The 25,666-nt window shown below is 38.4% G+C and overlaps 3 protein-coding genes across 3 annotated transcripts; 2 read left to right on the forward strand and 1 right to left on the reverse strand.

Moving 5' to 3' along the window:
• Positions 1-287: 287 nt before the first annotated feature.
• On the reverse strand, positions 288-17,886 carry LOC131463592 (FYVE and coiled-coil domain-containing protein 1-like). The gene is made up of 18 exons (XM_058635372.1): positions 17,817-17,886; positions 17,112-17,199; positions 16,138-16,244; positions 15,338-15,463; positions 13,337-13,443; positions 12,894-13,037; positions 11,489-11,585; positions 8,718-11,120; positions 8,368-8,460; positions 7,608-7,726; positions 7,291-7,458; positions 6,894-7,034; positions 5,921-6,129; positions 5,075-5,210; positions 4,636-4,740; positions 3,422-3,632; positions 2,663-2,772; positions 288-2,537 (listed from the first exon to the last, which is right to left on the reverse strand). Exons 2-18 carry the CDS (start codon positions 17,170-17,172, stop codon positions 2,462-2,464), a joined length of 4,413 nt encoding a protein of 1,470 aa, XP_058491355.1. The 5' UTR covers positions 17,173-17,199; positions 17,817-17,886; the 3' UTR covers positions 288-2,461.
• Positions 17,887-18,768: 882 nt separating this feature from the next.
• LOC131467258 (chemokine XC receptor 1-like) lies at positions 18,769-20,334 on the forward strand. The gene is made up of 2 exons (XM_058641062.1): positions 18,769-18,829; positions 19,083-20,334. Exons 1-2 carry the CDS (start codon positions 18,796-18,798, stop codon positions 20,162-20,164), a joined length of 1,116 nt encoding a protein of 371 aa, XP_058497045.1. The 5' UTR covers positions 18,769-18,795; the 3' UTR covers positions 20,165-20,334.
• Positions 20,335-21,704: 1,370 nt separating this feature from the next.
• Positions 21,705-24,651, forward strand: xcr1b.2 (chemokine (C motif) receptor 1b, duplicate 2). The gene is made up of 2 exons (XM_058638458.1): positions 21,705-21,742; positions 21,884-24,651. The coding sequence occupies exon 2, from the start codon at positions 21,894-21,896 to the stop codon at positions 22,902-22,904; it is 1,011 nt and encodes a 336-aa protein (XP_058494441.1). The 5' UTR covers positions 21,705-21,742; positions 21,884-21,893; the 3' UTR covers positions 22,905-24,651.
• The last annotated feature ends 1,015 nt before the right edge of the window (positions 24,652-25,666 follow it).

Raw genomic sequence — 25,666 nt, forward strand, 5'->3', positions numbered from 1 at the left:
TTAAGTTTAGTATAGACAAGCAAAAGCAGCTGTGTTATTGGTTTAGGTTTTTAAACGACAATAAAGCAGGATCTCCTTATAAAGGTGGATTGTGTGTTTGTTCTGGATCCCAGTGTTGACGTTTGAAGTCGGCGTTAAATCCCATTAGCCGAGTCTGATAACATTTTAATATCCCATGCCAATTTATTATCGTTTTTAACTTCTGCATGTAAATGCAGTCAGTGCTCAAGTCCTAAAAATCCAGACTTATCAACATGCTCTGATGATGACAAAGGCATCACACACTATTATCACTTTATCCTCTTTTATTTGCTCGTAATCATCAATAGGCTCCATTATAAATCTTTAGTACATAAATTACATTTCAATAAAACATTGTCAACAATCAATTACAGGTTAAGTCTCTCTGGTCAATCCAGCTGTAAAACTCGACTACAATCACACACACACACACACACACACACACACACAAACACACACTCACTAGATACAATGGAAAATGAAAACCATTCATCAAATGGCACAAAGGCTCATGGGAAGCAGACTGACGAAAGCCCTTTCAAAAGTGCATAATATTGCTGTCGTGTTGCAATGTCATCGAAACAGAAACTCCCTTTTCAGAGCAATACAGAAAAAAAAGACGAATACATTCCCCCCAATATATGTAGTATTTGGCAATGTATCACTCTTCTTACTTTGTTATGAAGATGTATAAAAAGTGAGATTCCTCCTCCTCATGTCAGAATATATTCAAAACGAAACGTTATAAAATGTTGGAAGACACTTTAGAGGTCAGTCAGTATGATCAAAGGTTTAGCTGTAAGACACTCAAAATAGAGATATTTTCATTTTCTACTTCACATGAGTCCACGCCGGACAACTTCAAGTACAAAACTGATTTTTTCGGCTTTGTGTAATTTGAAGACACAGCAACAGTAAACAGTAACGGTAGTAAACCTCAAACTCCTTCCATCTATAAAAGCCGTCTATAAATACAAAATAGGCAACAGTATCCCTGCTAAGCAAATGCAGAAACATCACTCCGGTGTCAAAAATATGAAAACACGAGTGATGACTCGTACTATGCACACAAAGTAAAAACTAAATGCTTAAAAAGGTACATTGTGTAAAATTTTGCAACATTTCTTGGTAAATGTTGAATATCCCCTTACCTCAAGTGTGGCGGAGAACCAAGGCTCATTCTGGGGTGATAAAATCTACACCATCATGTGACTGTGCAGGTGATTGTACACGAATAAAAACATAACGTTAATGAATTTGTCTTTAATTCCATGCTTATTATTACACACTATGATACAGGGTGCATGTGTCATAGTTGTTTTGGAAGGGTGTAGTACGAGCACATTCTTAGTGTTTACACTCTTCTGCATCTGCAGTCATCAGAAAGTGAAGTCTGCTGAGTGAAGGCAGTTAAAGCTGAATGATGTGCTGCAGCTGCAGCTTTAGAGTCAGAATCCCTGCTTCTTCCAGTGACGCTCTATCAGGATTACACAGCAAAAACAAATTCCCTAGATTTTCAGGTGAAAAAAGGACAAGCTATATTAAGTGTGAACTTTAAAATCAGATTATTGTGGCCATTTTGGATACAAATACTCTTTTATAAATACAAATACGCATTGATAAAAGAAAAACTAAATCGGTTAAACTCATTCTAAATACACCTGTTTTTGAGACTAAAACAAACTTAAGTCAACTCTGTTTGCAGTGTTTTGTTATATCATTTACACCATGCTGTTAAACTCTCCTTTTATTATTTTGTGTGGGTTCACTGATAACTGTCTTATGTCACTACTGAAATGTATTATTTTTGCATCACTGTGATAACACACTTTGATTTGATATGTTTAATACTCAGGATAAGTCACAAAAAAGATTCTTCTGTCTGCTTCTTATAGGAATTAATTAATCAAAAAATGTATTCACGCTTCATTCACGTTTAGAATCTCTTTCTGCAAGTAATACATAAACTGATAAATATGTTGTTTGATTAATAAAGTATTGTGATTCTGATTATAATAGAGGTTATTTAACCATTTCACCTGTTCCCTTTCAAATTTTAACAACAGTATTCTTCATGTGATGGCTGCAAATAAAGTGAAACTTCACCTACTGAACAATTTGACCTAAAGTTGAAGAGAACAGCAGCTTAACGATTTCCAGGAAGCAGCAAACCTTTGCTACAAGTTCACAAAACCTGTTAAAATGTGAGTTCATGCAAATCTAATAAATAATTCTACAATTAAATGACAACATTAAGCTTATATGATGGAGCACATGCTCACATTCAGTCTCACATCTAGTGTAAATTGTGGAACTGTTTGAGTGAGTCACTAGACGCCGACCCAGGTACCTGGAACTACTGCTTGTGAGTTTAAGCGCTCTGAATGACAGGCGTCATGAAAGTGAACTCCACAGCTTCTATGAGCTCCTCATGTCACAGTCAGGGGAGGTCAGTGCCATCGTAGACCACGGGCTTGGCCAGACTCAGGTGATACAGCACATTCTTTGAGATGAACCTGATTATCAGGACAGACAGAAATGTTTGCCTTTAGCTCATTCCGGTCTAGTTCAGAATTGTTGCTCAGAGTTAATAGGGTTTCTTTTTTTCCTTGACAATCAAGAAAGGAACAGGGTGACTGACCTGGAGAAGGAGTTGTCAAAGATGAGTGTGTATTCTCCGGGGTTTCTGACCTTTAGTTCCCCCTGGATTGTCTCTTTGTGGGAGTTACAGCGAGTGAGTGGGATTAAAACCTGCAGAGACAGAAAAAAACCAAATAGAAATCAGGTTTGAAATGTACGGTGACAGCAGAGAGAAATATCTGCACAGAGTCGACAGCATATTTCCCATTTTATTTAGTATTAAATTTAGACGTAAAGACAGTCTTTTTTGATTGTTTCCCTTTGTGACAGAATACAGCAACTGGCAGGTTAACTGCAAGAGTACCTGTTCTTTTCAAGTTGGAAGGTAAATATTAAGAGAGACTTAACATTCTTCCACAAATAGAGCATGAACAAATAGTGTTGTTGACTTTGGGGTAAGTGTAGTGCTTCATTCCAAAGGAGCATCCCCAGCAGCAGCAGCAGCAGCCGCAGCAGCAGCGTACTGTAAACACAGCACTGACATAAAGGATCACCACACTTGAGGTTAACTTGTCCACATTTTTTTATCAATAGGTTGCTAATGAACACATTGAGCAGTATCAGAGCAACATAAACATCCTCCTCCTGGTTGTGTTTATTCACTCAAGATGAAGTGACACACAGCTAAATGATTTAATTTAAGTTTCCTATATTTTACCCCACTGTCACACTACTCACACCAGCCATGCTCATGTTTGTGTATTTCCTTTCAAAGGCTGCACAGCTTAATGAACCAAGCTATTTTATCCCCACGTCTTACCTTAGCTTGCTCCAGCGGCGTCTCTGTGCTCTCCCTGTAGACCACACTGAAAGAGATGCTCTTAGGTTCCGAGGTGAAAGTCCAGGTGACAGTGGGCCCGGGGATGCTCATGGTGATGGGGATGGTGCTGTAACAGCTGGACTTGATGAAAAGCTCTTGGGCGCCGTCCCCAAACTCAGAGATGTCGTCGATTGTGAAGGGGACAGAAAGACTGCAGCATGGGGCAAAGGTTTGCAGTGTAGGAGAGCTGTCACTGACTATTACTCTCATTATCTTACTTATTCCAAGACTAACTAAGATAAACTTTTATTCACTAAAAATAATAGAGTGCACTGAAATAGCAAAGAATTACAAACCACCACAAGCTTTTATGTTGCGTAAAAAATACCGATATGCTGTATCTATGACTTTAAATACGATAACAAATAACCTTGACTACATTTTAGTTTGGGATACATCAGGTGCATTGTATTTTCATTTGTGCCTCATACGACATTTATGCATTTTAAATGTATTTTTGCATGTCTAGAGCCCAGATTGCCAACACACAGGGGACTACAACATGACAGTCTAAGTGTATTTGGACTTAAAATTAGCAATACAAGCAAAACATGAACACAACTACAGTCCTGCATTTTGTTCACAGAATGGAAGTGCATTAATCGACTCTACACTCTCATCTCTTTCACTCCACTGAGGGAATGGTAACGTGCTGTGTATTGTTTGCTGTAATGTTGTAATGCAACTTGTTTTTTTGTGTTTTGACAACTTGCCAACATCTCAGCTCAAACCACAGCTTCTCGTTTCCATGAATCCAACTTTCCCTTATGTAAAGTTTGTGGTCTTGACCAAGACAACAAGTGACGTTGTGTATTACAACACTAGTGTTTTGTCAAGACATGTAAGTCAAATCAGTTTCCTTTCATAATTCACAGTAACTTAGTTGCTGACATGAGGACTTGCATAGTTTCTCGCAGCCTGCAAAAAAAAAAAAAAAAAGGTCCCACATGATCAAGTAACAGGGAAGCTGTTCCTAGTCTCATGTTTCACTTCCTGTTTTAGGAGTAAGCTTCACGTTTACTCCAAGGAAATCGTTATGAAAGTTCCTCTGAAGGTTTTGACATTAACATTTTGACCCAATCCACTGCACATGTAAACGGGAAACTTCTGCATTCACGTAAATTTCAGTGTAAACGTTCACTGCGTTCACTCACGTAAGTTCTCCCGACTTTAGCAAGCAAATCTCTGCGTCCTGTACTGCAGCACTGAGGTCCTCAGTGTCCTCGGATGTGATGTCACCTGCACTGGCACTGCTGCTTCTAGAAAAAACAAACACATGTTTATCAGTGTGTCAATAATTCCTGTCCTTTCCTTTGATATATTACTTATAATCCCTGGTGTTTATAATGCATTTTTTTTATTATTTACTACCTTTAACATTGCTGTGACAATACAAAATACCCGACTATTGTACGAAAAAAAGAATGAACTTGATATAATATGTGACTTTCTGGCTGCACAGATTATACTGGATGCATGTGTTGAATCAGATGTGCTCATGTATAATGCTGGAACATTGTGTTTCACAATCACGACCGCTGACTGTGCTGCAGTCTCAATCCCACTGTGACCGACTCCATGAACGATACTTACAGTTGTGCCGCCCCCTGCTGCCCATGTTCGGGAGAGCAGGCAGTGGCAAACGAGAGGGAGTCACTGACGACACTCACTTCTTCATCAGTGATGATGTCAAAAACACCATCATCCCGTTTGTCATCTTCGTTTTCTCCTGAAAAACAAACAGTACCTTAACGTTTATTATTGCGTTTTCATTACTTTCTTACCTCATCATTAACGTATCACTGTGTTCTGTGCAGATACATTATTATTAGACATTTATGAGTTTTCATAGGTTTTTTTTAACTTTTTTTTCATTATTAAAACAGGTTTTCTGATTTTTATCTTCTTACTTGTGAATATTTTCTGGTTTCTTTGCTCCATATAACAAATAAATGACCATACGGTAGTTTGATCATATTGGATTGTGGACAAAACAATACATTTGAGAGTGTCATCATTTCCAGGTTTGAAAAAAATGTTATGGACTAAAAAAATTACTCGATTAATCTGTCGATTGTTTTCTTGATTAATCGAGTAATTTTTTTGGTCCCTAAAATGTCAAAAAAGAAATTTCAAACCTGGAAATGCTGACGTTTTGTCCACAATCCAGTACGATTACATTTTAATCACTTATTTGTTATATGGTATAAAAATTACTCGAGTAATCAATAAAACGACAGATCCATTGATTATGAAAACAGGAGATGGCAGAATTCACACCATTCACGCAACAAGCGCAGGCAACGTGTGTGTCTATCACAAGCAGGTCTCTGTTGCTCATATTGCAAGTGCGGAAGCGTACAGACACACACACACACACACACACACAATACTTCACTCCCACTCCATGGGGTGAAGTAATAAAAGCCATCGTCTTACCAGACACACTGGTCACAGCTCTCCCGGCCTGCAACAAACGGCTGAAAGGTGTCAGTGGCGTGCTGTGAGCCACTTCCTCCTGTGGGTGGCGCTCCACTACTGCACTGTGCTGGTTGTAACAGTCCGCACAGCATCGCTCTCTGTTGCCGCCCTGTTGGGTGCTCACCGTGTTGCTGCAGCAGTAGTAGCAGAAGGGACGCCCACACAGCCTAAAGAAAACAGCAAACACAGCATGATGGAGTGAGTGAGATGACTCAGTATCTTGAAATGTATTCTGTGTACAGAGGATTATTTATGTGAGTGAGTAATGCTGCAAGGCATGTTTCAAATCTGTTCATACATACAGACTTTTTTCTATCTTTTACCACAAATAAAAAACTATTTAAAAAACACTCCAAAAAACTTTGTGTGACACTATAATGACACTTGCAAAATTCTTTAAAAGATGAAGTCAAATGAAGACAAATGAGATAATTTACAATCTATGGTGTACTTGTTATTTTAAAACATGGCTATTCTGATGCACTGACTTTCAACCACTTTATCGTCCGTTATTCTCTTTATTCACCATTTTGCTGCTGTTTTAAGTTGTATATGTTGTTCTCATTTAGTTTCTCAGTATTTGCAGGTCTTGTTGCTTTCACAGGAATATATTATAAATAATTCAGCGATGTGCTGAGAATGAACAGATTTACACTTTTCTTTGAAAAAGAACTGTCAATCCTCAAATATTACTACAACCCATTACATGGCACCGAATCGTTTACAAGTTCACTACAGGTCCTGACAATAAAGACACATTGATGGACACCGCATAGTTGTCTGGGTGGGTCTCTCACTTCACAGTTGTATTACAGAAGTGAAAGCCGAGATAAAACGCCAATGCACGTACGTGACTCGGACTTGGTTCTTGTTCACTAGTGTTTCACAGGAATTGTGAGTGAAAATGCGGTTTTGGTGGCAGAAAACTGACCTGCAGTTGTACTTGCGGAGCCACCAGCTGAACTGACTGTGACAGCCCAAACAGTAGTTCACGTCTCTCTCCGTCTCCTCGTCACGCAGTTTCTGCTCAAATTCCAAGGCGTCTGTCTTTTGCCAAAGCGCGTCTTTCTCCCTGCAAATAATGATAAAAAGCATTTTTGTAAAATGCACGTTATACTGTAGTTGGTACAAGCTGGGGTTCTTGGACCAATTTGAATGCATTGGGGAGCAAATGCAGGCATCGCCGCTCATCCTTGTTCACTCACAAACAAAATGCAGTGACATTGTTTTATCTTTTCATTTTGTTCCTACATAGAGCAGGACCTGATTGTTTTGCTGGGTGTGCAGAGTGTGAGTCTCCATTTTTGTTTCATTACGTATGATTCTACCTGATGAGTTCCACAAGTCTCTCCTCCAAATTGATTTTGGTGCGGTAGAGGTCATCGAGTTCAGCAGCCGTCTTGAGATCAAAGCTCTGTTTGTCCTGTGTGACTCTCCTTAGATTTTCACTCATCTCCTGACAGGTCTCCTGAGCTGCTTGTAGACCCTCCTCAGACCTGCGTATCAGAACAAGAATACCAATTTCCTCACAAGACCCATACTAAATAAAAACAAACACACACACACACACACACGGCTGGAAACATTTCATTTCACAGAGCTTTCATTTTGTCCGGGACGTGTGGTTGTGAATACAGCATCTCACCTTGATAAATTTTCTTTCAGATGGATTATCTCGCCTTCTTTCTGCTGGATGAGATTTTCATACTCGGCCATCTGGTGGTTTTTCTCCTCAATCTGTTGGCAGCATCTCTGATTCTCAGCCTGCAATCAACACAGCAAAGCCAGACATTATTTCTGGTTCTTTGTGAATTACACTTTTGACCATAACGTTTTGATTACAGTAGAAAAACAGACAAAGTTGAATCTGCAAATTTCCCTATCTTATGAATCAATCCGAAATGTACCAATATACATTTAGATGAATGTATTTGCAATTTGTGGGAGGTTTCCTATCCCTGTGTTCTGCAGCATATGCTTTTTTGGATGTGCAAAAAATTTTGTTTTTTTTTAAATCAAATCTTTGAAAACGTGAATGACGAAAAGTTATCATTTGTGAAAACAGATGTCCAACAACCAAAAAAAATATAAGCACAAATGTATATATAAAATGCACATCTGGACATTAAATCTGCCTTTTCTAAATTGCTCATGTTATCTTTAGTTTCAGGGGATTCTAAGATCTGAACTCTGATTTAGCCACTTCATGACATGAATTAGTTGATTTTAGTATTTGATTTACACTGGGCACAAATGTAATGACCGAAAAGCTCAGTTTCGTTCTTTCATCGGCCTTCAAAAGCTCCTCAAAATCCATAAAAGAAATGTGGATGGGCCTAGAGTTACCTGCCTATGATTCATTATATCGTGGAAGCAACTGTGCAAGTAGCGGGTCCTTGTCTCACCTTGAGCTCTTTGAGATTGTTCTCCAGATCAATCACTTTTTCCTGCTCAGTCACCAGGTGTAATTTCAATGTCTGTAACTTTTGTGTTACACCCTGGATGGGAATAAAAATGAGAAGTGAATGGCATGGAAGACTAAGTAAAAATGACACTGCGATAGATTTGTACTGATGCATTCTGGTAAAGAGCTAATAGCTTTTTACTGAGATTCTTCTACCTTTAAGTTTCTAATTTATACTGAATATGACACTTAAATTAGCTTACATCTGGAGAGAAACATTAACATGGTTAAGAAAATGCATTTGAAAAAATGAAGCATAAAACGGCATAGTTGACTTTTTTTAAGCCTGACCTGGAGCTGGCTGTCATAGTTTGTTGCTTGGCTGCTCAGCTGGAAGTGGAGTGCCTCGATCTCATCCTGGTTTGTCTTTTGCAGAGTTTCAGCCTCCTGTTGGGCCTCACTTAGCTTCTGCAACTGCTGCTTGGTTGCCAACACATCCTCCTCATTATGGAGCTGATGAAGTAGCTGCTGGTTCGCTTGCCGCAACTCTGCATTGCAGCTATTCAGCCTTTCAGCTTCCAGAGTGGCCTCGTCCTCCAGCTCTTGCATCCTTGTCGACAGGCCCACCCAGCGCAGACGGGCCTCTTCATTCTCAGCAGTTAGCATACAGACATGGACACCAAGCTCAGCTGTTTCTGTGTTGGCTCTATGGAGCGCCTCCCTGGATTCACTGCTTTCCAGGCACAAGGATTCATATCGCAGCTTCAGTTTATTAAGCTCTTCCCTGGAGGCAGTCACCTCCGCAGCCAGGCCAACTCGAGCCTGAGCCTCAACGTCTCGCTCATGGATAAGAGCCTCCTCTCGCTCCCTTGAATGAAGAATCTCATCCACATGCCGGCGGTTGAGATCCTCCACCTGGGCCTTGAGTTGTTCGGCTAAAACACGGAGGTCCTCTCTGGAAGCCTCTGTCACCTCCTGCAGGGCCTGAAGTTTCATTCTCTCCGCAGTTCCCGAGAAAAGCTGAGCCCTCAGTTCCACCACCTCTTCACGAAGTCGATGCACCTCCCTTAAGTTGAGCTCCAGTTGAGCCTCAGCTATCACCAGCCTAACTGGGCCCTCTTTGTTTTCTGCCGAGGAACTCTGATGGTCAACATGAAGCTTCAGCATTTTCTCATTACTCTCTGCAGCTCCCTTTTCATCATGCAGCTCTTCGGGCCTTCTCTCCAGTTCCACTGCTCGAGCCTGCAGAAGCTCACATTTAACGGTCTGGTCTCTGAGTTTTGTCTCAGTTTCTTGGAGTTTTTCAAGTAACTCTGCTTGAATTCTTTGGGACACTGTGAGGTTCTTTTCAAACACTGAAGCTTTGATGGTAAGAGAGTCAAACTCCTGCTGAGCTCTTGCCAAGTCCTTCTTCAACAATGACTGAACCTCAACAAGGTCTCTAATCTCATTTTCTAGCTTCTTCAATTGAGCATCCAATTCCTGCTTCTGGACAAGTGCCTTCTGAACAGTCTCCTCCAAATGCAGGTTTTCGTCTAAAAGCTGCTTTTCTCGGGCTTCCACGTTCATATTTGTTGCCTCTGCTCTATTTTTAAAATGTTTTTCTGAAGCTTTCAACACAGCTAGCTGATCTAACAAGGCTGTCCTGCTCTTTGTTAGGTCTGCAATGCTATCTTCACTCGTCTTTATTGTTCGATGAAGCTTAGCGTTTATATCTGTGAGGTTGCTGCATTGTGTTTTGTACTCCTCAATGTTTTTGGTTTGATCAAAAGTGAATTCATTAACATCAACATTTAATTTCTCCACCTGCTCCTCCAAGTGTTTGATTCTCTCTGAACTGACAACTAGCTCTTTCTCTCTGTTTTTTATGGTTTTTCTTAAATCCAGAATGAGGTTCTCAAGTTCCTCATTCTGGCTTATGCTGATGCTACATCTCTGCCCTTCCTCCTCCCTCTCTAGCTGCAGCCTTTTCCTTAGTTCCTCTGCCTGTCGTTCTCTGCACTCCAGTGACAATTGTAGATCCTGAAGCTGGGCTCTCAGGTTCCCTGTCTCCTTCTCTTTCAAACTCAATGTCCCTTGAATTCGACTGACCACCCCTTGGAGCTCTTCCAACCGTCTGACTGCCTCTTCCCGTTCCTCATGGGCTCCAGTTTTTACTTCAGCTAGCTTCTCCTTACTGTTTCTCAAGTCTTCTTCCCTGAGTTTGAGTTCCTGTGATAAGCGCTCAGAGTGCCTGGCCATGTCTTCAGCCTCCTTCTTCGCGTCTAGCCTCTCCTCCTCTGCTGTCTTCAGTTTATCCAGTAGGTCGTGCATTTTCCAAGCTGAGTCACAGTAGCTGGCTGTTTGTTGGTCCTTTTCTTTAAGTGATTGATCCAACTTAGTGATAAGATCCATATTTTTGTCCTCAGCAGCTGTGAGTCTGTCGTGAAGTTCACTGTTTATTGTTTCCCTACATGTGTGAAGACGATTCGTTGTCTCCACATTAGCTATTTCTTGGCAAGTTTGGGCTTCGGTGGCTACTAAATGGCCAGATGACCTTTGAGCTGCCAGCTCTCCTTGAAGGTCTTTAACCACACCCTTTAGCTCAGTAGCTTCTTTGCTTAACTCCTGAATCTGTACGAGAAGCTCCTGCTGTCTTAGCTCAGACTGATCCAGCTCGATGCGGAGATTCTCTGCAATACTGCAGGGAGAGGGCTCCTCCAGTTCACTAAGGAGACTGTGATTCAAGTCTGGGATTGGAAGAAACTCTTGTGCCTGGACAGAACAAAATAACAGTGGGCAGATGCTTCAAACAGCATTCATGATAAGTGTTTGAGAGAGTATGTGCATATCCAAATGCAGTAAGTAACTACAGATTTTTTTTAGAAGTGAATAAAAGTAAACACAAGCCTGTATCAAAAAGTCATTAAAATTACATGTCAATTGAGTCCAAATTATTTAATGAAGTTGTCAATGATTTGCTCATGCTGAAAATGCATTTTTTCCCCCTCTATATTTTACGTTAATAAAATAATGATGCTTGATGCAATAGTAATATTTACTTAATGTTTCTTCACTTATCAACACAATGTGCCATTTAACCAAACTATTGCATGCGGCTTTATACAGTCATGAGTATGTACCTGGGACTGTGAATAATTGCCAACCAAACTGTTGATGCTGGAGCAACGACTTGGAGGCTTCCACAGGAAAGCAGACAAGGCTGAGCCTAAAGTCCGCCTTAAGCAAAATGAGACACCAAATATTAAGATATTTTAACATCAGATGAACCAAACATGACATAAAAAGGTAACGGTCTTATCCCAACATAAAAAAATCACAGAATTGACAGAATCTACAATAACCATTTAGTAATAGTTCCCCTTGTTTCTTAATATGACCCCATTTCCTGGAAGGGACTATGTGATTTTGTTGTAGCTATACAAAGACAAGATTTTTGCATCTTCTTAGTATTTTATGCCGAGAGTTTCCAGGAAAGAAGCAGGAAATGTTGTGTCATTTCGTAGCTACAGGCAACAGCTTTGTTTTCATACAAACTTAAACACACTAATATTAATCTTTCTAATTAGAAACCTTGATAGGTGTACTTTATAAAATGACAATCTTAAACAATCTACTGCAATCCAATACCATGAATAGCACAGTCAGATTAAACTATGGTTTATAACTGACAGTTAGAGATAATAATATGGGCTGAGCTGTTTGACAGTTACTAAAACTATTCTTAGGTAAATGTTATGTGGAAAGTTTACCCACTCCGCAATATCTCCGTTTTTTTTGAAACACAATTTACAAAACCTTTTCATTGTTTCAAATAAATGTCATAACTACTATTTTGAAACAATTGACTGACTAAAGGATACCAAAACACAGTTTGCAATATTTTGCAGTATTTCAATTATTGTTTCCTCAATCTCTTAAGACATATCATAGTTAATGTATATATACAGTATTAATATAATACATTTAAAATAGATCACATTTTTGTATAATATAACAAAAATGACATATGTAACAATATAATCACAATTTGAAAGAAACAAATAAAATTTATTTGCAGCTAATCTTTAATTGTACAACAGGATTTAAATAATAATCACTGTGTTACAATTCCATAAAACAACAGCGCAATTTCTTCTTTGAAAAAAATTGTAACCATTCCCCGTAGAGTAAGTGCAAATTAATGAGAAGGAAGTGAAAAGTTTTGGCAAAGGTGTTGACGTGATGAATGGTGATCAATGTTCACACCCTGTTGGCACCCACATCCTCTTATACACACATTTGCACACACATGCAAGCCAAAAAAAGAGCTGTGACCGTGCTGAGTGATCAGCTAATTAAGTGTTTCTTCACATTTTGAAATACCTAATACTGCACCATTATTCTCTAATAATCAAACTTACATGGTGTGTTATTTCATCATACTTAAAGTCGTTATCCGATAATTTTTGGTAATTATTTCCACCCTCAGAATGATCCTTAACCTCTCAACTCAACTGTTAGGTGTCAACAGTTGCTTTTCGTTACCTTGCAAATGCCGGCCAGTCCGCATCGAGGTCGTAGCCTCTGGCTGCCACGTCAAACTGGATCTGATTGAGCTCATAAAGATGGTTGATGATGTCAGCTGTGAGGTGACACTTGAGGAATGGACTGCGGGCGTAATACCAGTCACTGAATAGGAAGAATATAAACAGAAAAACATGAAGAGCATGAATACTGTATAGAGTACACATACACACATGGAGGTGAAACTAAAACCTTAAACTAAATTGACATTTGATCATTTGTAAAGAGGAAGCGTCTACAAGTGAGAATAAGCAGAAATAAGATATTAACCTGGAACAGAGAGTCACACTTCCTACAAAAGGATGTGAACATAAATGCCAACACATAACCCCACAAAAAATCCAGTCGATTTCTAACACAGAAAATAAATAGACTTGTGTGCGCATACATCTGGCTCCTCTGACCTTGTGACCACCTGGTTTATGAGACACTGCTGCAGCGTGTCTGCCAGACGTTGGTGGACGAGTGAGTAGCGGATGAAGGCCCGTCCTTTACCGAGAGACGTCTTCAACTGAGAATGCACAAAAATATTCACTTTAGTGTATGTTCTCCTTTTATAGTCCAGAGACTGAAGGAAAAATGTCAGAAAACGGTTTAAAAACTGTCCATCAGTGACCATTACTTGAAAATAACTAAATAAAATAAATTCAAATAGTCACCTTTTATTTTTGTATTAAGAAATGTACTTGATAAATGTAGTTTTAAATGAACCCAAAAGAAATGAAGGTAAAATAGGTCCATCGTCATGGCATGGAGACTTTCCTGACCAGACGTTCAAATACACTGACAGATGGAGAGGGGTTTAGTTAAGACAACAGACTCACAGATCTACCATAAGGACACCAGCTGGAGACTCTGTTATGTATGTAGCGAACATACAAGATGATGATGATGAGCAAAAGAATAGTAAAAGTAATATGTGTAAGAATTTTCCCCAACACTATTGTCAGCTGTTATCAACTGAACTGTTACATTTGAAGAGAAGTATACTGGCAAAAAAATCCCACATGATATGGTAAAAAAAAAGTCACATTGTGATTATTTTGGCTAATATTGTGATTATACAATACAATTCAAATATCTGACAACTTGCACATTTTGGCCCATCTATCAATCACTTTTAACACATTTACACACATTTAACCCTCCCTGGCTAAATGTGAGAAAAACGATATATGCTGGTGACTGAAATTAAGGAGGGCAGTTGACACTGATGTGATGCTGAAGTAGACTTCATTAGGAACTTTTATAACGATAACTCAGCTGGTTATCTTGATTAACTACTACAACAAACAAAAAAAATCACTCTCAAAATAAAATGTACTACTACTGTTTTTTTTAAACCTAATTTTGTCGTCTCCATGTACTTCTTTAATCAATGTGTTTAATATTTAATTTATAATAGTTGGTGTATTTAACAAATACACTGTAACAAATCACAGATACCTGATGACGAGTTATCTTCCTACCACTTTAAAGGCGACATAGACCGGAAGCTCCAATTAACGCTGCATTTGTGTGTGTATCTGCGTCATTACCTCGTTTATGAAACCCTAAAGTTTCAGAACAAACAGTTCAGCCACTGCTGAGAAAATAGGGTTTTATTGTTTTCCTGGGCTCTGTGAAGCCCACATCAGTGTACCTCACCACTCCTCTCACCACTGTAGCGCCTCCTGGTGCGGGCACTAGTCCGGGCACATCCGGTTGCGTACATTCAACCGCAGAAGAAGAAGAACTACTCTCGTTGTAGCTGCTGAGATGCAGAGCATCCACCTTGCCAGAGGGGGAGCTGTGTATCTGAGAGCTGGCCTATCTATTACGTCACTTCCAGGTACCTGGCCAATCACAGGACAGTGGGAAAGCTCTCGTTGGCTGGCCAATCACAACACAGTACACGTTCTGGGGGTGTGATTTTGGTCTGAAACAGCGCGGCTGACGAGAGTGTCAGTGAGGAGATATTTTAATCGGCTCGTTTGCAGTGACTAGGAGGTTTTAAACCATGAAAACAAGTTAATATATGTAAGTAGACCTCCATAACTAACATATATGTGCGATACAAGCATTCGATGTCACCTTTAATAAAGGTTTTACTGCTTTTCATTGTTAAATAATAATATATAAATAATAATAATAATGATAATGTATATATACATATATATATATACATATATATATATATAAAAATAAAACAGATGTATGTGACTCACAGGCTGATACACAAGCACAAAGTACACAAACTAAGACTATTCTACAACAACAGTTAGTGGAGAATGATGCTCACAACTCTGGGTTCCCAGGACAGAAGAGGAAGAAGAAACCAGAAGAAAGTGTGTATGCACTTGTGTTGCATGCCATGACAGGGCTGAAGACAAGAAGAGTGTGACTGTGTCGCACTGGGAGATTACCTCAGGGATAGATTTAACAAATCGGATGCCATCGTTAGCTCCCTTGATCTTAATCAGGCAGTCACAGAAGTAATCCCAGTAGTCTTTCCTCTGGCCAAGAAAGGTTTTCTTTTCTTTCTGGTCAAACTAAAGAAACATAAAGGATGTCATTATAGCCACTGCCTCAGCAGTGTTGATTGTACAATAGGGGAGTCAGTTTTTCTTGATATTTTTTTTAAGCGTGGAATGCTTGATCTGGAATCTATGTTTCCATCTCATGAAGACCACTTAGAATCCTGTAGAGGAAACATCTCTCTGCAGATAGCAAGAAAAAAAAGCTAATGCAGGCTCATAAATGTCTGCGTACATACGTACATACCAGGAATATCTGCATGCTCTGAGCATGCGTTATTGTCCATGCGTAAATCTATTGTAACAAATAAAATAAAATAAAATTGAAAGTCACACTTGATTCCGATCCGGTTGGCAGACTTTTGTTTATGACAAATATTATCAGGAATGGTGTTAAGACGGTAGCCTTGGCTGTCAGTTGTGACTAAAATGCTGTCGGAGCTTCCTGTTGTCAGTGATTTCCCATTCAGGGGTTGTTTTTGTGTTCAGATTTATTTGAACAAATTATGGCTCACTGAAAATTTTATCAGCCTTGATTTTTGGAAAAGTGACAGCCCTATTGCACAAAAATTCTGTCTGACTTTTAAGAAACAAGCTCAAAACAACCAGTCTCCATCATCACCCCTTAAATTATATTTTGGAACTTAACAGAAGTTAGTTGTTGCCCTAGTAGATTTACGTAAACCCACCTGGAGCAGATATTCTATTTTATAGAAGAACTTGTGCAGGTTGGCACTGTCATCTGTTACGGGTTCACCACACTCCCTGTATTCTTTACTCAACTCCAACACAGCATCTAAATTAAAAAAAAAAGTGATGGTGTTACTAACACATAAACACACACATAACACATGTCCGTGCAAAGTAAAAATAAATAGTTTAAGGTAAAATGCACACATTTCACCATGCAACTTCTCTATTAGCCGTAGATTGTCACCATCCACAAAACACCTTCTGTCAAGATGCTGCAATTAATTATTTATGTGGGGTAGAAGCACACAGCAAGTGTGTTCTTTCTGTCGTTTCTTTTAATAATTAACAGTCTTACAATAACAAATGATATTAGAGCCGCAACAACCTTTTTTATATATATTAGATACATCTGGTTGATTATTATTTGATTAACCATTTAGTCGTTTCGTCCAAAAAATGTTGAACAATGTTGATCAGTGTTTCCCAAAATTCTTAATGATGATGTTCTCAAACCAAAATGACTCAGTTTTAATGATTTCTTTGTTATATGGAGCAAAGAAACCAGAAAATATTCACACTTAAGAAGGTGAAAAATCAGAACTGTTTATTAAAAACACTCAAACCAATTAATTGTTGCAGCCCTCATAATACGAAAACTACTATGAAAATACTTTCATTTTAAATTTAAAAAAAAAGTTTCTCAAACAAACTTTTGGATGAAAAATAAAGTTTTAGAGCAGCAATTAAAACTGAAACTAAAACAGAAATAAGTCTTGATTGGTTGATTAATTAAATAAAAATCTGCTGATGCTGATCAATAGAAATAGCAAATATCAGGTGTGGTGGTAACATGGGTTGAGAAAAGGTGCTTTTTGAATACAGATTTACTTGTAGGGTTATGACGGATGTGTCCTGTGTACCTAACCAGTGAGGTAAAGTGTGTTATTGTATGTGTGGACAGCATAATTACCATGCAGATCTCTGATAATCCTCTGTAGTTGATTATCTCCAACTGACGAGCAGGAGGCCATTGTGGAGAAAACGTGAGCAGTAGGACTCTGCAGTAGGATTCAAACAGACATTTAAAATTAATTTAACATGTGACTGGAATGTTGTCATAATATAAAGACACTGTTCCTCCACTAAAATAAACCACCAGTATGTGTAAAAGTGAACATGTACCAAAGACGCAACCGGCACAAAAATAGTACTGTCCTAAATGGGTTTCCTGCTCTCTCCCTTTCATAAAAACATCGCTGTGAATCCTGGCCACATAAAGCTGACAACACAACACTGCGTGGATGTGGTAACGTGACACACTGAAGAAAACACATTGCGTAGCCAAGTTAGCTTGTTCTGCCCGCAGAGAGGAGTCCAGCCTCACTGTAACGACGACAGGTGAAAGCAGCAACAGTGACATCCTCTCACCGACATGAGATGTATCTCCGACAGTCGTATTACAATAGACAAGTTGACTTAAATCACTTAAAAAGTGTTTTTTAAGCAACAAACTGCAACGTAAACAATGGATTTAAGGCATGCACCTGCTGTGAGCTCTCCATTCCCTGGCCTTGTTATTAAATAACATCAATTCCACCTCATAAACCGCCGCGGTTTGGTTACAAATCACTGAAAACACCTTAAAATTGAATTAAAATGGAAATGAAACACGTACTTTGATGTGAAAATATGTCCAGAGTGTCCGGTTTATAGGTGAAGTAGCAGAAACATGCTGTCGTTGTGGGGGCGGGCACTGTGAGTGATTGACAGCTTCAACGACGAAACAGACGCCATCTGCTGCTGGGGAAGTTTGGTTGAGAGACACGGGCCGTTTCTCAATATCCATACTTGCGTACTCCCGTACTTGGCAAGTATATACTCCCAGCGTACTTCTCAAGTATATACTTCCCAAGTAAGCAAGTACATACTTGCTTACTTGAGTATTGAGAAACGGCCACAGAAATCTGAAAAACAGAAATCTAAGACCATAATAAGTACATTATACATACATATATATATATATATATATATATATATATATGTATATATATATATATATATATATATGTATATATATATATAATAACACACACATATACACACTATATATGTGTGTGTTATTATATATTTATATATATGTTAAAAAAAGCCATGACTGTTACCACTGATAATGATATAAAATGAAATAGAAAATGTATTAAATGAAATGTAATAAATTTCAAGATGAAAAGTTGAGATGTGATATAATAATTATTAGTAGTAGTAGTAATAATAGTAGTAGTATTAACAATCGTTTTTTTTATTAAATACAGAAAGTACTGTGAGATAATTTGGCTTGAGCAGATTAGCCTTGATTTATATATTTTTTTTTCCTTAACAGAAATCAAGATAATACAATATATAATAATATAATAACTAAGAAATGTGTTACCTGCAGTATATCGTCAGAGAGACAATTACTTACTTTTCCGATTCTGATTTTCACATAAAATGCAAAATGTGATGACATCAGAAAAGAAACCAGTTAAAGGGAACATGTCTTCTCACATGGTCCAATCACGTGTTTGGATGATCTGAAAATTGTGTTTGACTTCTTTTCACCTTGGTGGTCAGTACCTAAGGAACACATCCTAATTCACCAAGGTTTTCACTGCATGACAGACTGGTGTGTGCACAGCCATTGTGAAGGTAAGGTACATTGATACTTTGTTTCTCTCTGTCAAAAGTGAATTTAGAGCCGTGTGTTTGTATTTTCTATAATATAATATAATGTGTGTCAAATGTTTGGTTCTCATCATAAAATAGTTTATCATCAAACTTTTCCTGACAGAATTTCTAAGATGTTTTCTTTTAGATTATGCTCAGTAATGTGAACACTGTTTGTGAAAAGTGATGTGAAAATGTTGGTTATTTATTGATGAATCCCTTTTATTCAATTCAGATTTTCTTCTTCTTGCTGAGGAAATAATGGCTACCACTGAACCTTTTATGGTCACAGACAATAACTCAAACTATTATTCCAATGACTATGAAAATGAGCTGTGTGACAAATCAAGTGTCACAAAGTTTGGAGGCAACTTCACCGTGGTTTTCTATTCCATCGTGGTGATCCTCAGCGTGTTCGGCAACAGCCTCATCATTGGGATTCTGGCTAAGTTTGAGAATCTCAAGTCTCTCACCAATGCTTTCATCCTGAACCTAGCTGTATCAGATCTTTTCTTCACCACGGGTCTACCCTTCTGGGCCTACTACCACATACACGGCTGGACTTTAGGAGAACCTGCATGCAAAATAGTCAGCTTTGTGTTCTACGTTGGTTTCTACAGCAGTGGCGTCCTCCTCATCCTGATGACTGCTCAGCGCTACGTGGCCGTCATGTATCCTCTGTCTGACATTATGTCAACCACAAGCTTCTACGGTGTCTTGGCGTCTGTGATCATTTGGGCCGTGAGTATCTTGATAGCCAGTCCAGCCTTCATGTTCACCAAAGTCACAGACCACACATACTGTGGCTATGCAAAGTCATACTGGAGCTTGTGGGGGATCTACCAGCAAAATGGTCTCTTTGCAGTCAGTTCAGTGGTATTCATTTTTTGCTATTCCCAGATTATTTGCAGATTGTTGCGTCCTAATGCCCAAAGGAAGAAAAAGAACAAAACTTTGAAACTCATTTTTATTCTCTTGGTAGTTTTCTTTGTGGGATGGGCACCATACAACGTCGTGATATTTCTACAGTCAATGCATTACTGGCACCAAGAGGAAGTCGATTCAAAGGATTTGGTCGCAATTTGTGAAACACGTAAACCTCTGGAATATGCTTTTTACATAAGCCGGAATGTTGCTGTCTGTCACTGCTGCCTCAACCCAGTGTTTTATGTGTTTGTGGGGGTTAAATTTAAAAACCACCTGAAGAAAATTCTCAAGAGCTGGGGCCACAACAACAGCAGCAGCAGCAGCATCCGCAACTTACCCAGTCGACTTACAATCATATCGGTAACAAGTGGGGAGGAGTTTTCTATGTAGCCGATGTCTCTCTTAAAGAGCCAATTCAAAATGATATGTGTATAACATACAAATAATTGAAATCCACACATGTTACGGGCACATGCATGGTTAATTTTCTGTAACTTTAATTTAAAGCGCAGCCTAAGAATTGCCTCACAGAGCAACTAATGTGGTTGCATTATTATTATAATAATAATTTTTATTATTATTATTATAATAATTATAATAATTTTTATTATAATTATTATTATCATTATTATCAATAATAATAATAATAATAATAATAATAATCAACAGCTTGCTGGCTCATATTCCTAATTAGCTGATTTAAACTGACTTTATTAGCAACAACACTTAACGGGCTGATGACTGGGCACCAACTTCATAAACCATGTAGACAAGACATTTATTTGCCAGACGGCCAGAGAAATGTAGTCAACATGACTTTTACTACGTGGCTTGGTTGTTTGTACCAAACACAGAGGTCACTCACATGACTGTTTGTAGTGTTTGCAGAGAGTGGTGTGAATAAGAAATCAAGTGAGCTCTGTTGATGTTTGTTTTCATACATTTTCCAGTTTTTGGATGAATAAAGTGCATCTATCTGTGGACCGTTTAAGCAAATACCCATGAAACCACTGTGTAGGGAGTACTTCATAACATATTAGACCATTTGTTACCAACAGAGGATGTATTAAAAGCCACCCTGTACCAGACGTTTGCAGTTCCTGTGCATCCTTAATGGCTGCATCCACCATAGAAGAGCAAAAAGGGGCATCCTCTGTCACTTAATCTGAATCCAACAGAACATCTTTGGAATGTGGTATAATGAGAAATTGGCTGTATGAATGTGCTGTTGACAATTTTTGTAGGAACTGTGTGATTCAAACATGTCAGCGTGGGGCACACAGTCATTTCCTTTTTGAATATGTGTCATTAAAAACAGGACAGAATGAGGTCCGAATACAAAATCATATAAAGTGAAAATAAAGTGTCTGCGAGTGTTTGAGTCTATTTTACAATCAAAATGTGTGTACATACGCTTTCAAATGTATGCTTTTATCCTTTTGTGCTAATACTTATGTGCAACGTCCCTCCTTCATTATCAATAGTAAGTCATTCATGATTATTTGTAATGTATGTGTTAAAGCTCTGATGTGTAAGAATTGGTTGACTGTAAGAATTCTCCAAACAAAGGGAAGAATATTTTAAATGGGCCAGTGGTGGTCAGTTGATGTGTTCTGAAACTGCTCAAAGGTTTGTGTATAAATACTTTTGATTGTTTGATTGCATTTAGATTGATGATAATATTACATATGCAGTTTATGGAAGCTATGGTGGATGGAACAATCGCTGAGCCTGCAACACACACATACATTCTTGTCAAAAGTGTTACTTGTGTGTTTATAATAAAGTTTATTTTGTTGTAAACCTTTTTTAAATATTTCTTCAGTCCACCTATGAATTCAGAGAATTCACTGAATCACTGGTGTGGCGTCTTTGACTTATAAGAAAGAGGAACCAAGCTTTTGCTTTTATAGCGAAGTTCCTTATTTCCCACAATACAGCCAAAGACATCTCCGTTGGATGCTCGGGGTAAGTTGCTTTGTACTCACTGTAATTATACGTTTGTACATAAGTTTCTTCAGCTGTCCTGAGATTCTTGAATGAAATCAAAAATGCTCAATTTAAAGGTCTGACCAGGCTCAATGACATTTGTGTGCTTCTGTCTCTTAGAAAATCCACAATGAACAACGACACTATGAGCAATGGAGGGCTGAGCATGGGGGATGGGCCGACATATTTGTGTGACTTGTTTGACTTTTCAACTATCACTGGTGTGTTTTTCATTTTGATCTTCATCCTCAGTGTCACAGTGAATGTCCTCCTACTGTGCGTCATTTTTACTTACGAGACCCTGACAAATGTCACAAATCTCTTCGTCCTGAACTTGGCATTCTCTGATTTGGTCTTCACCTCCACACTTCCGTTCCTGGCCACCTATTATCTGCACCACTGGGTATTTGGGGATTTTCTGTGCAAATTTGTAATGGCTGCGTACTTTGTTGGTTTGTACAGCAGTGTCATTCTGCTGACTGCCATGACTGTGGATCGTTTCATTATCGTGGTGCTTCACAAATGGCCAAACAACTATGTGAGAAGGCAGAGGTGTGCGGTCATAGTATGTGTAGCTGCATGGTGCATCAGCATCGGCACGTCCTTTGTTGAGGCTATCAATGCGAAGGCCATACATGCGTCGGATACAACAATGACATGTGAGTCCATCTCTCCAGGCAATGGTTTTCAGCTGGGAGCCATTCTCCAGCTGTCACTGCTTTTCCTCCTCCCATTTGCCATCATTGTTTTCTGTTATTGTGCCATCCTCAAGACAGTTTTGCAGAGTTCAAACCGGAAGAAATACAGGACAGTAGCGGTGGTGTTTTATATCGTTGCAGCGTTCTTCATCTGCTTGGGCCCTTATAATGTTATGTCTTTGTTTGAAGGGGTTGACGCCTACCAAACATGTAATGTACAGCAAAGCTTCCACATTGCCTATCATATTTGTCTGATCCTTGCGTATTCTCACTGCTGCATGAATCCTCTGCTTTACTTGCTCTCACAAAAGTTGCGGAAACATCTGTTGCATATTTTACCCTGTCAACTGTTGAGGAAGAAGGAGGAGGAGAGAGGACCGACAACTGTTATTCGGACTGCACCACAGACTTCTGCTATTATACTGGAAATGCAAGCCCAATAGACATCCACCAGTTTGGTGTCGAAATGCCGCTGTGGAACGTATATTCTTTCGATTACCTGTACAACCTTGAACCTTGTAGTATGTACATAAAAAAAAAAAAACATTATCAATTAACATTGCTACATGTTATTTAGAAACCACTTTGACTGTTTTTACTTCTTCTTTCTAACTAAAAGTTGTGACGGAACATGAGGTATTATCACTGTGTTGCACAAGTTGTTTTTGCTGTGGTTGAATTTCCCCATAACAACTGTGAAACTGTATATTTACTGAGGAAAAACATTACTGTAATTTTTTTAATTGATTTAATTTTAAAGCACCGCCAGGTTTGTTGTTTTTACATGTATGTCTGTTACATTTCTGTGATCATTTGCATTTGGATTGGAATTATGTGATGTTGGTCTAATACTGTATATTAGCAATCTTCCACTAAACACTTGACACTTTCACCTGTAGAAGCTTTTAATTTCCCTGGAATTTAATAATAATAATAATAATAATAATAATAATAATAATAATAATAATAATAATAATATTATTATTATTATTATTGTTGTTGTTGTTATTATTATTATTATTATTATTATTTAACTGCATACATGTTTCCGATATATTCTGGAGACTTTTGGACAGTACCATATAAGAAAATGAATATTTTAAATGTACAGTGTGAAGAATTCTGCAACATTTATTGGCAAAGTTGCATGTTACAGCTAAATATCCATCACTTCACTCTTCCCTTCCAAGTGTCATTGAGGAACTATGTAGCAGTTAACACCAAAACTTAATAAGATGTTTATTTTGTCCATTGTGGGCTATTGTAAAAAGATGGTGGCATTTGTAGAGTAAATATAAAAGGCTCATTCTTGGGTCATAAAAACAAAAACAAATCCATACAGTCAGGTGATGGGACATTTATAAGAACTTAAGTATAATTATTTCATCTTCATTTTCTACCAGATGACAATCATGTCAAATGTTACAGACTGGACCTTTATTATAGTTGACTACAATAGAACTGACATGAATGGTAAATGGTGCATCTATCACACATCATTCATACCCATTGACACCCTGCCGGCAGGAGCAACGTGGGGTTAAGTGTCTTGCCCAGGGAAACATTGGCATGTAGACTAGCGGAGCAAGGAATCAAACCCACAAACTTCCCTGTTAAAAGACGACTCACTCTACCACTGAGCCACAGTTGCCTCTGTGGCAGCTATAGACAGTATAGGCACCAATATGTCATTAATGGATCAAAATACCTGAAATTGCATTTGATCATGTAGCTGCGTTGATTACTTACTACATTCATGGGCATTTTACGACTTTTTATGTCATACATTACAATTTATTTATATGTTTCAAAGGTAAAGGTAATCTATAATCCAAGACAAAATAAAAGGGTAATTTCCACCTCAATTTTTTTTTTTTTTTATAAAAATAAAACCATGCTATGCTATGATTACTCTGGTTAAATAATATGTTTATAAGCAGATAGGACTGCAACCTTGTTGTACAGTGTACAGTGTGGTGATTGTGCAATGATGACAGATAGATAGTGGGTATATCTGTATTTTTCTTACATATCTTTAGCTCAGGACATTTTTTTTTTGCTTACTAGCTGCATGTCAAAAATGATTATGTGCACATCAGATGTTATATCTCTGTCCACATCTGTTTCGTCTCCGTCTTCATATGTGTAAGCACCAATTAGCCAGGCAACGCTCCCACATGGACCCACTGTAACTGCAAATAAAGCAACTCTGAATCTTGTTAATTAATTTCTCCCTCTTCTGTTTTACACATCAGCCAAGCAAAGACGTGAGGATGACCTCGTCTTATTGAGTGTTTCTGGTTGCTTTTCCAAAATCAAATGTACTGTATGTCAACCCAGTCCGCCTTTTTCTTTTTATCCTTTTCGTCCAAATCTTTCAACTATCAGATAGACTGTGTTTCTCTAGAGCATTGTCAGTATACTTGAGCATGGTTGAGCAGCGCAGCCCTGATGGCTCCATGGGGGGTCCAGAGAAGAGTGTACAGGGACAGCTCAGTGGGCCACTGTAACAGCACTCATATCCGTCTCTGGGGGTAGATTAAGCTTAATTAACTAAACCATCCAGCACGCTTGGATGAATGGATACAAGTCAAGGGCAGAGTAGTCGCGGGCATGCTCGCACATTCTCTGGCAGGCACTTTTTTTGCAAAGAATATCATTGGTGTGCTCCTGTAAGTATGGCAAAAAATAATATACACTGCAAACTTGTGTGTGCAATTCAACAAGCTTTATTTTTATATTTGTGTTTATTTATTTATGTATTTCTTACATATAAAAAATACAGTAAAATCTACAATATGACTTCCCTTACAAACATGGAGAATTGCTTAATAAAACCCAAAACCCTTCAGGAGTATGGTTCTCAAACTGTAGTGCGTGTACCGCACTACTAACCCTAACCCAGTGGTACGTGTGCTTCCTCTGGTGGTACCTGGAGGGAAATCAGAACTACTGTTCCACTGTATATACCAGAGTATGTGATGTGCGCAGAAAATGAAACAAATAACAAAATAATTATTATAAATTAAATAATAATAATAGTTAGATTCACCTTATCTCTCACTCCATCTTAATCTAATTTCACTATACCAGTGAGGAAGAGGAGCATGATGAGAGAGCAAGTTATCTTATTGGGACTAAATCTGCCTCCTGTGAAAAGTCTTTTTCAATATTTTCTCAGGTGCTACTTGGTATAGAAGCGCTG

Source organism: Solea solea, chromosome 1 (genome assembly GCF_958295425.1).
Source record: "Solea solea chromosome 1, fSolSol10.1, whole genome shotgun sequence".
Lineage (NCBI taxonomy): Eukaryota > Metazoa > Chordata > Actinopteri > Pleuronectiformes > Soleidae > Solea > Solea solea.

What these genes read in the sequence shown, in the direction of transcription:
- xcr1b.2 (XM_058638458.1), top strand. Translation starts at nt 21,894, where the DNA reads ATGAACAACGACACTATGAGCAATGGAGGGCTGAGCATGGGGGATGGG.
- LOC131467258 (XM_058641062.1), top strand. Translation starts at nt 18,796, where the DNA reads ATGACAGACTGGTGTGTGCACAGCCATTGTGAAG. An exon ending in TGTGCACAGCCATTGTGAAG is followed by an intron (nt 18,830 to 19,082) that starts GTAAGGTACATT and finishes TATTCAATTCAG; the next exon opens with ATTTTCTTCTTCTTGCTGAG.
- LOC131463592 (XM_058635372.1), bottom strand. Translation starts at nt 17,172, where the DNA reads ATGGCCTCCTGCTCGTCAGTTGGAGATAATCAACTACAGAGGATTATC. An exon ending in TTGTTAAATCTATCCCTGAG is followed by an intron (nt 13,444 to 15,337) that starts GTAATCTCCCAG and finishes GTGCATTCTCAG; the next exon opens with TTGAAGACGTCTCTCGGTAA. An exon ending in CTAAAGTCGGGAGAACTTAC is followed by an intron (nt 3,633 to 4,635) that starts GTGAGTGAACGC and finishes CCCATGCTGCAG; the next exon opens with TCTTTCTGTCCCCTTCACAA.